Source organism: Nanorana parkeri, unplaced genomic scaffold (assembly GCF_000935625.1).
Source record: "Nanorana parkeri isolate BGI_ZX_2015 unplaced genomic scaffold, ASM93562v1 scaffold471, whole genome shotgun sequence".
Lineage (NCBI taxonomy): Eukaryota > Metazoa > Chordata > Amphibia > Anura > Dicroglossidae > Nanorana > Nanorana parkeri.
This window is the reverse complement of record NW_017306739.1, coordinates 635115-649456: the sequence shown is the minus strand read 5'-3', so window position 1 is coordinate 649456 and position 14342 is coordinate 635115. Positions and strand designations below refer to the sequence as shown.

The window sequence follows — 14342 nt, the reverse complement described above, 5'->3', positions numbered from 1 at the left end:
ATGCTATTATAACAGATGCTACTATAACCACATGCTAATATACCATGCAGGACCACTGGTGACGATAAATCATCTACAGCCAACCCATGCTGAGAACCTAAGTGAGCTGGGTAATGCTGTGGTCTGAGAACAATCTTTCTTACTGTGCTAATAAGCTGCCACATGAGATGAGTATCATAAAATGCATTCCACACTCTCCCGTTGGTGTCATACAAAATGACAGATTTAAGGTTTATGTTGTTTTAAGTACATTTTTCAACCAGTCCAACGTAGAATCTGACTTTCAGCAAAGCCTACTTACCAGTTTGGAGTAACTGGAGGAGAGCGAGAAGGAAGACTTTTGGTCTCAAGGTGTTCTACAGACATAGATCTTCTTAAATCTGTGTTCCATACCATGCCACCAATCACTTTTCTGCACAGCTGGCTGCTTGCAGACCTACAAATAAACAAATGCACCTACTTAGCACAAGTTTTATGGCTAGAAATTCTTAATATACATTTAAACAGGATTTCCAGATTTTGACACTGTCAGTATGGGGACAATGCAAGAGCCTATAAAAAAAATAACATAATTTCATAGCAAAATTGTATCTGACTTATGTTTATGCAAATGGTTATTTATACATATGTACATCAGATACATTCAGCAACTGATGGTTCACTTTGGTGGACACACAGGGATAGATAAAACTGTTACTTATCAAAGCTTGTAGTTTTTTCTTTCATGTGATCCAAAAGCCCCATTTGTTTTATGACAGCTTTCTAAGGGTCTGTTAACAGCGTCAAGCTCTGACACGAGACTGGATGGCCTAAACCCTCACAAAAGAACAGCTTGTTTTTTTTTGATTGTTGTAAGTAAAATATTGTCCATTCTTCTTTATCGTCCATTAAGGGACAAAGGAATTTAGAAATTCTTAGACATTTGTGTTATATTGACACCTACATGAGGTTAGGCAAACCAAAAAAATATGATATGTCCCCCCAGTCGGGCAGGGACCCGTTAAAGAGCAAGCTGGCTCTGAGGATCAGGCGAGTATAACGGTTGTTTTTTAACCTAGACAAAAATGAGCACTTAACTTTTGCACTGGGATTACTCCCACACTGCAAGGGTTACATGCTCCTTTTTTCTAGGCTCAAAAAGAAAAAAACGTCTTTGGAGTTCTGATTTAAGAGTTTAAATGCACTTTACAGCCTAAGAATTCAGCTCTGACTAGTAAAGTAAAAGCAAATTAAAAATAAAATCAAGTAAACTTAGCAAGGTTGCATTATTAGAACAATTCAAGAATGGAGAATTAGATAACTATAGATACCAATAAGTGGCAGAAGTTCAGTGTAAGTTATTGCTGTACTCCAGTCAGCCATAACATCTCCCCCGCTGACTGATGTTCAGCCCTAATGCTACACATAAAATGCTCAATACTATGACATTTTGCTTTGCTGTGGTCACTCCTATGACATTTTGCTTTGCTGTGGTCACTCCTATGACACTGCATGTACTATTTTTGGTATGTTCAGTGCTGGCCAAAAATCAGTGGGTTTTAGTCAATCAACAACCACATCAGCAACGATCTTTGAGGACACTTAGTTCTACAGTGAGCATATGTAAAAATGTGAGCTAACTGGGCTTAAGCAGTCTAATTATCAGCTAATTATCAGACATTTATAAGCAGAACCTTTGTAGAATGTTTCCTATTCTACCCAGTTATATCAGATATTTACTTTCAGATTTTCTAATTATTAGAATATACTTATCACACAAGAACAAATGAAACACCAAAATGCTTAAAGTAGATTTAAACTATCAAATCTTTTTCAATAATGAATCCAGATCAAACCAATATACATCAATATACATTGTCCAGTAATGCAATGCTTTACATTTTTGCCCAAACACTTACAATCATCATGTTTCTGAACAGCTGCTTCCAATCTCTCAGCTTCCCTGAACTTCCTCTCCAGTACAAGATCACAAAACACAGTGTAGACTCCAGCAACGGTTTATCTACTAGCTTGAAGAAGGAAGGAGAGGGGGCGGCAGGGGGGGAGGGGTGTAGATTGATTTGGTTTCTCTGTGTGTTTGTGGAGACACACACAGCTAACAAGGTGACTGCATAGCACGCTGCTTGAAAAAGGAGTCACTCTAAAACAAACAGGAAGTCGGGAGGAGTGCTCATGGGACCAGCTGATTCTGCAGGAAACTAAAACTTTGAAACATCAAGGAGCAACATCCACTGTAAGTGATTTTAGCAGCATTTAAAATACATTCAAATCCTTTTCACTTTAATATCACTTTAATAAAGAAATTAAGTAAATAACTATTCAGACTACACTATTTATAAATGTTTTCACACTCCAAATCACAAAACTTTCATCCAGGATTGGATTAACACAGTTTTCCTATCAAATCCAGTAAGAAAAATGCATGGATCTTATGTGAAAACAGTTTTACATTATTACGCAGTCACACCTTCAGAAAACAGCAACCATAAATATGATTATATTGTGTATATTCATTTAAACCATTTTTAAACAGAGAAGACAACAATACATTTTACTCACTTGGCATGATTAATTGTTCCCAATGTCCAGTAATTTGATGCTAGCTTCTTTTCATGAGGTAGTGATCTCCTAGTCTGAAAAAACGTGTGATGTTCCACACAGGACTTCCATAGGTTTTTACATGCTCGATAATTCAACATATTGAAAGCAACCATTTGGTCTCTACATTCATTCTGCAACACACATGAACATGTAATAAATCCTGACATATAAAACAAAAATAATCAAAATCTAAACTAAATTTCATACTGTGAAACCAAAAGAGCTTGTTTACACCATAAACAGTCCGTTCCCGAGTGGTCAGCTGCTGGAACGCACTGCATCGCATGTCAGCTGGCTTCCTGCGTTCAATGGTGGGAGGGAGCGTGGCGGTGTATTAAACAAAATAGTGCTTGCAGCATTTTTTCAGATCCAACTGGACCGGAATGCAGGCACTGATGTCCCATGCGTTCTGGTGAGGGTGATCACACTGCGGGTGTGGGATGCAGTGCCATTGCCATTGACTTCAATGCACCACCATGACCCTTCCCGCCCATGAACGCAGGAAGCCAGCCTGGATGAGATATAGTGTGTTTAAGGTGTGAAAAAGCCTTAAGTCTGGCTTTGGTCCAAAAATCTGGTCTTCTACTCGAAGGATCCTAGTGCAGGAGAGGTCAATATGCAGACAATGGGTGAGGTTCACATAAAGAGAAAGTTAGTGTTATCAGCAGAGTATCTCGCATTACAGGGAGTGCTTAGGCTGCTTTCACACCATTTTAATTGCAATAAGTGTGCACTGACGTGTGCTAAATGGACTTGAGTTGACATGCATTGACACTTTTTTTTTTTTTCAATGCATTGCATTTGTGCATTTTTTTTTGGTTCACACCAGGAGCCAAAATACATGATTTAAATTTTCCTGAATGTGTGTTACAGCACACTGCGATGCATTGTAATGCATTTTAATGCGGCATGTTCCATTTTCACCCAGCAGACATCAATGCAACATAGCTCAGCACATGAGCACACGTGATGTGAATGGGCCCTTAAGGTAAGAGTGAGGTTTCTCGAGAATTTACCATACATTTCCTGATTAATCATTTCATAATAGTGGGTAAAAATGCCATGAAACATTTTCCAGTCATAACTCATTGCTGTTTTTCCGTGGATTCACAGCACATTCAACCAATATTTACATTTGTATTCACCCTATGCAACATTTGCACCCAGATTTATATATATCAGTGAATACTGCTGGTGAATGCCAGCAAATGAGCTTCAAATGCAGGTGAATCCATGCCAAAAAATATGCCTGGATTTACCATTGTTGAAAGAGAGGGGACCTGGCATGTCATATAACTGCCCAGAACACATCGGAAAAAGGGAAATATATTCTACAAAAAAAAGTTTGCCTACCCCTGTTACATAAGCTATGAGATAATGACCCAGAACAAGCAGACATATCAGGAATGTTAGAGATTGGACTGGATTTACATCATTTTTTCAGGTCATAGATTTAGAAAATAATAAAAGGATCAGCACTGGATCAGCCTGGCCTCTGCCCATAAGTTTTATAAATAAACACATGTACACACAAATATAACAAAACGTTACCATTCACATTAGGTTTTTACTTATAGAATACTAAGGATTAGTAACATCAAAAGCTTTACATTTAGCTCTGCAAGAGCTGAAACATATGCTATAACATAACACAAGTAAATAAAGTCACTTACATGCTTTTGACGCTGTTGTATGAAAAACTTTTTCCTTTTAAAAGATATTTTGAGAATGTTTACCCTGGAAAGAGATTTTAAAAAAATTGAACTGTGCTCATCAAATATACTCCTTTCTATAAAATTGTTATATTTAAATATGATAGTACCAGTAAAGTTTTCCTAGGACCAACAAGCCAGACACTGACCTTCCGTAGTCAAGAGCTAATAATAAAAGAGCAGTACTTGTTTGTACCATTCCATTTAATCTGTGAGGGTGTGGGACATTAAAGGGGAAAAAGGACAATAATTCATACCACCAAGAATGATGAATGCTATAAGGCAATAATATACCATTTCTGATAATTTTGCTGCTGGCTGCAGTCTGCATCCTTAACCAGTTGAGGACATTGGGCGTGATGCACCCAAAAAACTTCATCCAGGCCTTGTTCCTCTCCCCACTACTTTAATGGAGATTCCCAGCTGTCAAAATGACAGCCGTGACTTGCTGAGTAAATACAGCAATGGCTAACAAAAAAGGACCTTCTTGACACAGTGGTTATAAATACTGTTCAGACACAGAGAGAAACAAAATAGCATTGCTACTTTTGTATTTACATTGTACCATTAATCTGCAGATCAAAGGCCATTTGCATATGGTATTAGCAATGTGATAATCTAAGTATTTATAAAATTTGTTCCTTTTAACTCTTTCGTCCCCTTTTCCCCTAATTATTTTCCTGCTGTTTTTTCTATTAATATTTAAACTCATTTCCTTTTTAATTTGTTTTGTTTGGTAATATTTTTAGTGCAAAATTGAAAAAAAAGTCTAGCTTTAAAATGCTTTTAATCATACTTTTAGTGTAATTTTGAACATGACAAATTATAGAATAAAATGTATTCTTTTTACCTACATCATTTTAAAAAAAAACTATGATCAAAATAGGAAAAAGTGCATTCTTTAGCTTTGTTACTTTTTTGTCTACGGAATACATAAAAACAACTTTTTTTTTTAATCATGACAAAGTTATTGTTGTACAAGCAGGTGCATAGCAGAAATGTAAAGATTGCTGTGGTACATGGAGGTATACAGCTGTGAGAGCAGAAAAGTTTATTGTATAACGGGTCACATTTTTGAAGGAAATTGAGTAATTAATCTTTCAACTATGTACTATTAATGACACTTACTTTCTCTTTCTCTCATGACAGTGTTCAGACCTGGCTATTGGCCGCTGAGGCCTGAGCACAACATCATGGGAGAAATTCACAGCATAGACAAGAATAGGTGGTTTGGTGTTGGCTTCAAAATACATTTTAAATACCTTGTAGCATTAGAGAAATATTAATAGCCACAACATCCCCTGCTTGTGACATGGCACAATTTGTTCTCCGTTCTTTCATGGTGTGGAGCTGCCAGAAATAGCAGTGGCTCAACTGGCACTAGTGGCTTTTACATTATGGAGCAGTACGGGAGAAGTGGTCAGTATGATTTAGAAATAGCAACTGCAGGTAACTGTTGTGCAAGCTCCCACATTCTGCTTTAGTGGTAAAATATGCAGGAAGCTGCTCACAAAGCCTAGTGACTTAGCAGCAGGGAGGGGCAGTAGCAGGAGTCCAGCACAGGTCAGGGTCTGGCACTCGCAAAAGTGATGAATTTCTGTGAAAATTTGATTTATTAAAACCATTTACAACAACAAAAGGGGATATTTTGATTATTGGTTTTTCTCTTCTACTAAAAAGTATTATTTAACAAGTTAGATTCGGTGACAGGGTCTCTCTTTCCTCTGTGCCCTGAATGGTTAAACTGACAGGGTCTTTTTAAATGAGGTGAAAAAACAGCTTTGTTAGGTTACATTGAAAAACCAAAAAGCCATCGATCCATGCAATTCATCAGTAATTTTGGATAGACAAGCAGACAAATAAAATGATTTGCATTGCTCTTCCCAAAATTCTAAAATAGAGGATAAACTGCTTTTTTTTTAGGCACTTTGTTGGAAGTCATGACATGTAACTAGCTCATGATTTAAGAAAGCACACTGTACTTTTAACTATTTTAGAGAAAGAGCTTTTTGGTTTCTTTCATGTGTTCCATCCCTTGCAAGAATAGGGGCAAAATAGCTATAGTTACAGGGGTACATATGGCTCTTCACACTATACTCAAATAAGCAGTAAATCCATTATTTTTGGATGTGTATTGAATAACATATAAATACCTATTTAAAGAAGATATGTACTTTGAAATGAGGTGAGGAGAAATGTTCTATAGATATTTATTTAACGTGTTGCCAGATTGGCATATACTGTAGGTCATGTGCATTTAGACCCCCCAAAACATTGCTTTTTGGCTATCAACAGTCTTAGAATTCAAAATGTATAATGTGTCATAATGATTCTTACTTTACAGCACAGTAACAATTAAAAGTGAATCATATATACACGTCAACTTCAAATTTGCAATAGAATGATATGACTGTTTTATGGTGATGATTATTATATTTGAAGTTGGAATAGCCATTTTCCAACCAAAAAAAATGTGTTAACATACCATGGATAGAAACTGGTGCAAATTTGCTTTCTATATATAGCTATCCCTCCTGAAGCAACGCCAATAAACAAGTCTAAGTTATGAAGATCCTGGGAAGGAAAAAGGGAAAAAATTAAAGGCACAAGAACCTTTCAAGTATCATCCTTATTATCATTATATGCTATTATTTAAGTGTATGGTTGTTCTAAAGGCATACTTCGTGTCTACAGAACTATTTACTCAATAAAGAGTTTGCAAAATAAAATAATAAAACAATGCATGACATGTAAAATAAACATTTTCTTATTATACCTTTATTGCCTGCATAGTGTATATATCACCATATTATACATAGATGTAATGAGGATCTGCTTTTAAAATTAGAATGAACAATCTGTTGTTTGTCTCATGTTATAGAGGGACAGTAATAGAAATTATTAACATGGACCCTAGATGGTGCCATTTAATCATTTAAGACATTTACACAAATACCACACATAACATATGAAATGTAAATTTGCCTTTAAAGTGAAATAATAGTATACATATACTGTATGTGGGAGATCATGAGTATATCAAACTGAAGTTTTTTTGAAAAATATTTCAATACTTATTCTAATAAAGTGCAAAACACGGATAAATATCTGTGGTCAGATTAATGTAGCATATATTTGGTACATCATACAAATTAAACTAGTATATAAATGGAAACAAACTAAAGTAAACTCTGTTTCCCAGTCATCCGGCACCCATGCAGATTGGTAGATGCCAGATAATTGTAGTTTCCGGTTGCTTAAGAGTTACTATTAACTCTCAAGCAACAACCCCCCCACCCCCCCATTCATCTGCTGGCTAGATTATGCTATTGGCTATTTAAAATCGCCATAGCAAACAGCAGGCTGTCTATTGCACACGCCCACTGCCTGTTGTTTACATTCACCTGCCAGGTGTGGAACCTAGCTGTCGGCCCAGGCAAGATGCAAAGAGAGAATTTTGTTAGTAACTAAATTAATTTAGTTGCTAACAAAAAATGTGTGTGTGCACATGTCTATCAAGCAACTGGCAAAAAAACTGAGGAAATTTTTTTTTCTGGTTGCTTGAGAGTTCTGGTTGCTTGAATGCCGCGTTTACTGTATATAATACAGCATTCGTGTCCACAGCTTATAGCTTCATCACTATTATCATAGTTTGTTAATGAGGATCTAATCAAGTCAAATTAATTATTTTTCTGTTTAATATTCTGTGTCTGTATATTACATGCAAAATATAATAGGATTTTTTTGTACTCACTGTAAAATCCTTTTCTCTGCATTTATTGGATGACACTTTAGATAATTACTAAACTGGGCTACCTGAAGGAGTAGGATGCTACGTGCAACTAAAAAACAAAAGGACAGTCCAGGGGGATGCGGACTTGGACTGCTAGGGACGCTAGCCCTCCGTGGAGGTTACAGCTCTTGGGGGAATTAAATCCCTATTTGAATTTCTTTGCAAAAAAAAATAAATCTCAAATAGACTGAAAAGATAGGCAAGATTTGCGAGGGGAAGCAAGGATCTTGAGTCCAACACAGAATTGTAAATGTACTTCAAGCACTGTTACAGCTGCTACACTAAGTCCATATTACCACGTGAAACTTGTTCCTGTGCTAAACCCTTGTGTAAGAGTTTTGCCCCCTCTGTTAAGGTTTGTGAAACAAGCACCAATGCTACAACCAGACACAGCAAGGATCCTGTGTCTCTGTATATGGATCTAGTGACTGATTTCACCTTTCTTTCTGTAGGATCTTTAATGAACGGAGCATACCTCACTGAAATAACTGTGGCCTTGTTTAAAGGGGAAACTGGAGGATTTACCACAGACAGAGAGGCCCCTTTTAAAGCAGAATTCCAGGATTTTGAAAATTAAGCCTTGCAGTGGGCTACCCCCACACTGCAAGGGTTAAGTGCTTGTTTTGTCTAGGGGGTGAAAATAAAGAAGACATTCTCAGCTGATCCTTGGTCCTGCCTGGCTGCTAGACCAGTCCCCGAACATCTTCTCCCTTGGGCTCCAGTGGTCTAAGGATCCATGACATCATCACGTCTATTACAGGTCTCTTAGATCTGAAGACACCAAGGGACATACGACAGCAGGAGCAGAGGGGGGAGAGGTGAATGAGCAATTAACCCTTGCAGTGCAGGGGTAGCCCCATTGCAAGGGTTGTGTTTTTACAATCCTTTAAGTAAGCTCTTCCTGAAAGTGTTAACGTACTGAAAACCACCTTAGTAAAACAGGGTTTTAAGGGTTTAAGGGTTAAAGCTGAACACGAGCCGGTATAAAAGACAAATAAATGCACCTCTTTGAAAGACAGTCCTGGTCAGTCCTACATTAATATCCCTTAAAGTGAGCCAATCAGTCTATGAAAATACTGGGTATCTTCATCCTAAGGATCCCACCCAGGCCTATTCCGTAAACTCCCTAGGATTAATCATGACCTGACTATCTGGTCTAAAGGCATATTCTCATGGTTGGGAATATGCAACACACTCAAACAGAACATAATTCCTCTATTGCTTCATCCTTTAAAGGCCCTGCTGATTCACATCCCACAATATTTGTTAAAAACAACCCAAACCCTTCTAGAAAAATCTGCCTGGGCCATAAAAAAAGGGCTAGAGCGAAACACAGGATACAATGTTCGCCATGCAAAATGGAGACATGTTCCTCCCAGATATTAAGCTTTACCACACTGAGGTTTACTGCATCAGGATAGTGGACTGGTGCAGACATGCTCAAACTAAATTCTAAGTATGCACTAAACAAACTTTATCCTTGGCACTCCTCATTATACTTCCCCAGTACAAAGCACGCACCCTGCACTCTATAAAACAACACTCAATGATCTGGACTACATAGTCTACAGCTCAGACTATCTTTAATGGGAAGGGAGTATTTCTTCATCCTTCACTGCTAATCCCAATCTCAGGGAGTCTGTCTTTCTCTCCGTTTATAAAGGACAGCGTTCATGGCAGAGAGAAACACTGTCAAATACAGTCTTACAAATGCATTAAACAGGCAGGTTAGCCCTTTTATGATGACCTATCCACGATGTCCGTGACGTCACCGGATCTCCGACGGAAGACCCGGAAGCCGGCGGAGAGGTGAGTACGGAGCCAAAGAACTTTGATCGATCAAAATAATTTTGATCGATCAAAAAAATGAACGATTAAATCGAGGGATTAATCGTTAATTTCCACAGCCCTAATATATATACAGGTATTCCTCACTTAACGACCGAGTTCCGTTCCTACGACCAGGTCATTAAACGGATTGGTCGTTAAGTGAGGAACTCTATACAGTACTGTACAGCATTAGTACAGTACTGTATAGCGTTGCCGATGTATAGTACCGAACAGTGTACTGTACATCGGGCAATGGAAATACTTACCGGGACCCGCAGTGAAGATCGAAGGACGTCACTTCCGCCGGCGACACGGCGCACTGACGCTGACGCGCAAGGTCGGAGGTCGATCGGCGGTCCGTCGTAAGTGCGAGTGGTCGCAAAACAGGTAAGTCGGTAAGTGAGGAACATCTGTATATAAAAACGCAGTATTGCAGTGTGCAATGATACCTTTCTTATTGGACTAAAATTATCTTTTTTGACATCTTGTCTACTGGACTAATACGGCTTACCCATTTATATTGCACTATATATATATATATACACATACACACACACACACATACCAGTAGTTTTAGGCAGGTGTGAATGTGAAAAAAATGCTGTAAAGTAAGAATGCTTTCAGAAATAAAAGTGTTAATAGTTTATTTTTATCAATTAACAAAATGGAAAGTAAATGAGCAGAAGAGAAATTCAAATCAAACCAGTATTTGGTGTGACCACCCTTTGCCTTCATAACAGCATCAATTCTTCTATGTACTCTTGCACACAGTTTTTGAAGGAACTCCGCAGGTAGGTTGTTCCAAACATCTTGGAGAACTAACCACAGATCTTCTGTGGATGTAGACTACCTCAGCTCCTTCTGTCTCTACATGTAATCCCAGATAGACTCAATGATGTTGAGATCATGGCTCTGTGGGGGCTAAACCATTACTTCCAGGACTGCTTGTTCTGCTTCACGCAGAAGATAGTTCTTAATGACATTGGCTATATGTTTGGGGTCGTTGTCCTGAATAAATTTGGGACCAACCACAGGCCTCCCTGTTGGTATGGCATAATGGATAATTATTCAATTTTCTGCACCCCAGTTCTTATTTTTTCATGCATAGTTGAGTTGCTTAGCCTTGTTTCCATGTCAGAGGTATGGCTTTTTGGCCGCATTTCTTCCATGAAGAAAACTTCTGGCCAGACTTCTCCGGACTGTAGATAGGTGTACCTTGATATCACTGGTTTCCACCAGTTAGGTGCTGATGTCACAGCTGGTCATCTTCAGATGTCAAAGGGAAGTAAGCATAATGTGTCTTTCATCTGCTGCATTGTTTCCTTGGCCAACCACTGTGCCTACGGTCCTCAACGTTGCCTGTTTCTTTGTGCTTCTTTAACAGAGTTTGAACAGCACATCATGAAGCCCCAGTCTGCGTTCAAATCTTTGCCTGGGAGAGACCTTGCTGAAGCAGTATAACTACCTTGTGTCTTGTTGCTGTGCTCAGTCTTGCCATGGTGTATGATCTGTGACATGAAACTGTCTTCCACAACCTCACCTTAGCTGTGCGAGGGGGCTCAAAACTGGGTGAGGAACAGCCAAACTACTACTGTTTCTGTTTCCGTTAATTACTGTGTTCCAATCTACATATGGAGTTGCTGATAATTAGACCCTGCTTGGCATAATTGCTTAATCATGCACCTGACTCTAATCCTTCAAAACCCATGAGTTTGTGTAAGTGTAAGAATCGATACTGGTTTGAAGCCAAAGGGTAGTCACACCAAATATTGATTTAGATTTTTCTTGTTCACTCTGGATTTTGTAAATTGATAAAAATAAACATATATTTTTGAAAGCATTCTTACTAGGGATGCACCGATACCACTTTTTTGGGTCTGAGTACGAGTACCGATACTTTTTTTTAAGTACTCGCCGATACCAATTACCGATACTTTTTCTTAAAGTTATATACTGTTCAGACTGGGAGAGGGAGAGGCAGCACAAGGAGCCAATCAGTTGTGCTGCAGTGCTCATATGCTGACAATGAACAAGCTGATAGAAGAGAGCAGATGACAGTGATGTCTGAAAGTTGACCTGTGTGGTAAGGGGAGAGAGAGGAGGGAGCAAAAGTGACAGTACTCAGCAGCTTCCCAGTATAGCTTGGATGTGAATGACTGGATGACTTGACTTCTCTACTTTGCAGTAGGTATAAGTGGTTTGGCAGAGATGAAGGTTTAAGAACATTGTTCATAATATGCATACGCTTATTACTTTTTGCAAACCATACAGTAAATGATTAGTACATTGTGGTTTTCGGCTTAAATCTATATTGCCTTTGCCACCTACGTTTACCCTAATAATTTTTAAGATGTTGCACTTTGTTTTTTTTTTTTATAAATATGAATCTTTATCAGTGAGCACACAATTAACTGAAAGAAGGTGTAAGCTGTTACTCAATTCTCAGATACCTAGCCTCAAATACACATTCAGATTTATTGCCCAGCTAGTATAAAGTACATATAAATCAAACATACTCTACCACTGTGCATTTCAACTCCATAAAATTCAAGTGTCCTTGCAATGTTAATGTAACATGACTCCGCTTCAGTTTGTCCAAGACCACTTAAAGAAAAAAAAAGAAAAAAACAAATAAAATAGGAAATGCATATTAATTATATAACTACACACATTTGTTATATAGGATTACTAGTTCTGTTATGTGGTATCAACCCTTTTGCTGTCAAAGCTTTTTTTAAAAAAATAAAGTACCCCCTTTCACTAAAAATTACATCCGTAGGTGTGCGCAGATATCAAATAATCTTACATTTATTACTTAAACATATTTTGCTTTTTACTTATAAATTACTGTTTTTCCATTTCCTAGTTTTCTTGGGCAAAAGTGATGCAAGCTGTGCCCAAGCGATTCATCCTGGGAAGATTAAATCAGCAGTGCATTGCTGGGAAATCTCATCTGTAACCTCATGAGATCACCCCTGAGATGATGTGCAAGGTCACATGTCCTAGTTACATGTGCCAGAATTCTAGGATATAAAGCGAGATGGATTAATCTGCCCTTAGTAAAAAATGGTCATTGTGAGAAGAATGAAGAGGAAAATAAAAATAAGGTGTGGAAAGGATAAAAATCATGCAATTATCTATAAGTATCTGCCTGAAGATTGCCATTACTAAACATTTCTAAAGGTGTCTTTGTTGTCATTTCAAAGATACGGGTAAAGTTCCTCTTTAAAACCAAAAAAAATTGGAGGGGAATTTATCTAAACTGGAGCAGACAAAATCTGGAGCAGCTGCGCATGGCCACCAATCAGCTTCTCTCTTTTATTTTCAAATCTTAACTGAACAAACCGAAGAGAGAAGCTGATTGGTTGCCATGCACAGCTGCTCCTGTCTGCAATTCCCTTCATTGTATATTTTCTGAAAGCAGAGGAAACAACTGTTTCTCAAACCTCTATTTTCAGTAAAATAAGTACAATCAATTTAATTTAATGCATAGAAACACAACATAAACACAACCAATCAGCTTCTCTCTTCGAAGGCTTTTGATACAGTACCTCATAAATGCTTACTATACAAGCTGCGGTCTATGGGCATAGATGGAAGGGTGTGTACATGGATAGAGAACTGGCTAAAGGAACGGGTACAGAGAGTATCAATAAATGGCGCCCTCTCCATTGGGCTAGTGTCATTAGCGGTGTGCCTCAGGGTTATGTGCTGGGACCCATGCTATTCAACCTGTTTATTAACGACATCGGGGACGGAGTACACAGCGATATCTCAGTGTTTGCTGACGATACCAAAATTGGGAGGGTAATAGAAACGGACCAAGATAGTGTAACATTGCAGGAGGACCTGGATAAAATAGGGGAGTGGGCAACTATGTGGCAGATGAGGTTTAATGTCGATAAATGCAAAGCTATGCACTTTGGGATAAATAATAAGCAAATGGGTTATACAATTATGGGTATGCCTCTAGGGAAGTCTGAAATGGAGAAAGATTTGGGGGTCATTGTAGACCATAAACTCAATAATAGATTACAGTGCCAGGTTGCGGTAAGCAAAGCTAGTAGAATCCTGTCCTGCATCAAGAAGGGAATGTTTTGCAGGGACAAGTCTATAATTTTGCCACTGTACACATCACTGGTTCGGCCTCACCTGGAGTATGCGGTGCAGTTTTGGGCACCGGTACACAGAAAGGATGTCCTTGAGCTGGAGGGAGTCCAGCGGAGGGCAACCAAACTCATCAAAGGGATGGAGGACAAGAGCTATGAGACACGGCTACTAAATTTAAATATGTTCACGCTGGAAGTAAGGAGATTAAGGGGGGACATGATTTTCATGTACAAAATGTTCCATAGTCATAGCGACATTAGCAACAAACTCTTCAAGATTAATTCCGTAACAAAGAC

At 38.3% G+C, this 14342-nt stretch overlaps 1 protein-coding gene across 1 annotated transcript in view; it reads right to left on the bottom strand.

The window, feature by feature from the left end:
• PTPN3 (protein tyrosine phosphatase, non-receptor type 3) overlaps positions 1 to 14342 on the bottom strand; it is a 129185-nt gene that overhangs the window by 45314 nt on the left and 69529 nt on the right. Inside the window, exons 9-13 of the mRNA XM_018560666.1 lie at positions 12453 to 12540; positions 6799 to 6887; positions 4275 to 4338; positions 2560 to 2732; positions 302 to 436 (exon numbers count right to left, since the gene is read on the bottom strand). Coding sequence (XP_018416168.1) covers positions 302 to 436; positions 2560 to 2732; positions 4275 to 4338; positions 6799 to 6887; positions 12453 to 12540 — 549 coding nt within the window. The remainder of the gene's footprint in view (positions 1 to 301; positions 437 to 2559; positions 2733 to 4274; positions 4339 to 6798; positions 6888 to 12452; positions 12541 to 14342) is intronic.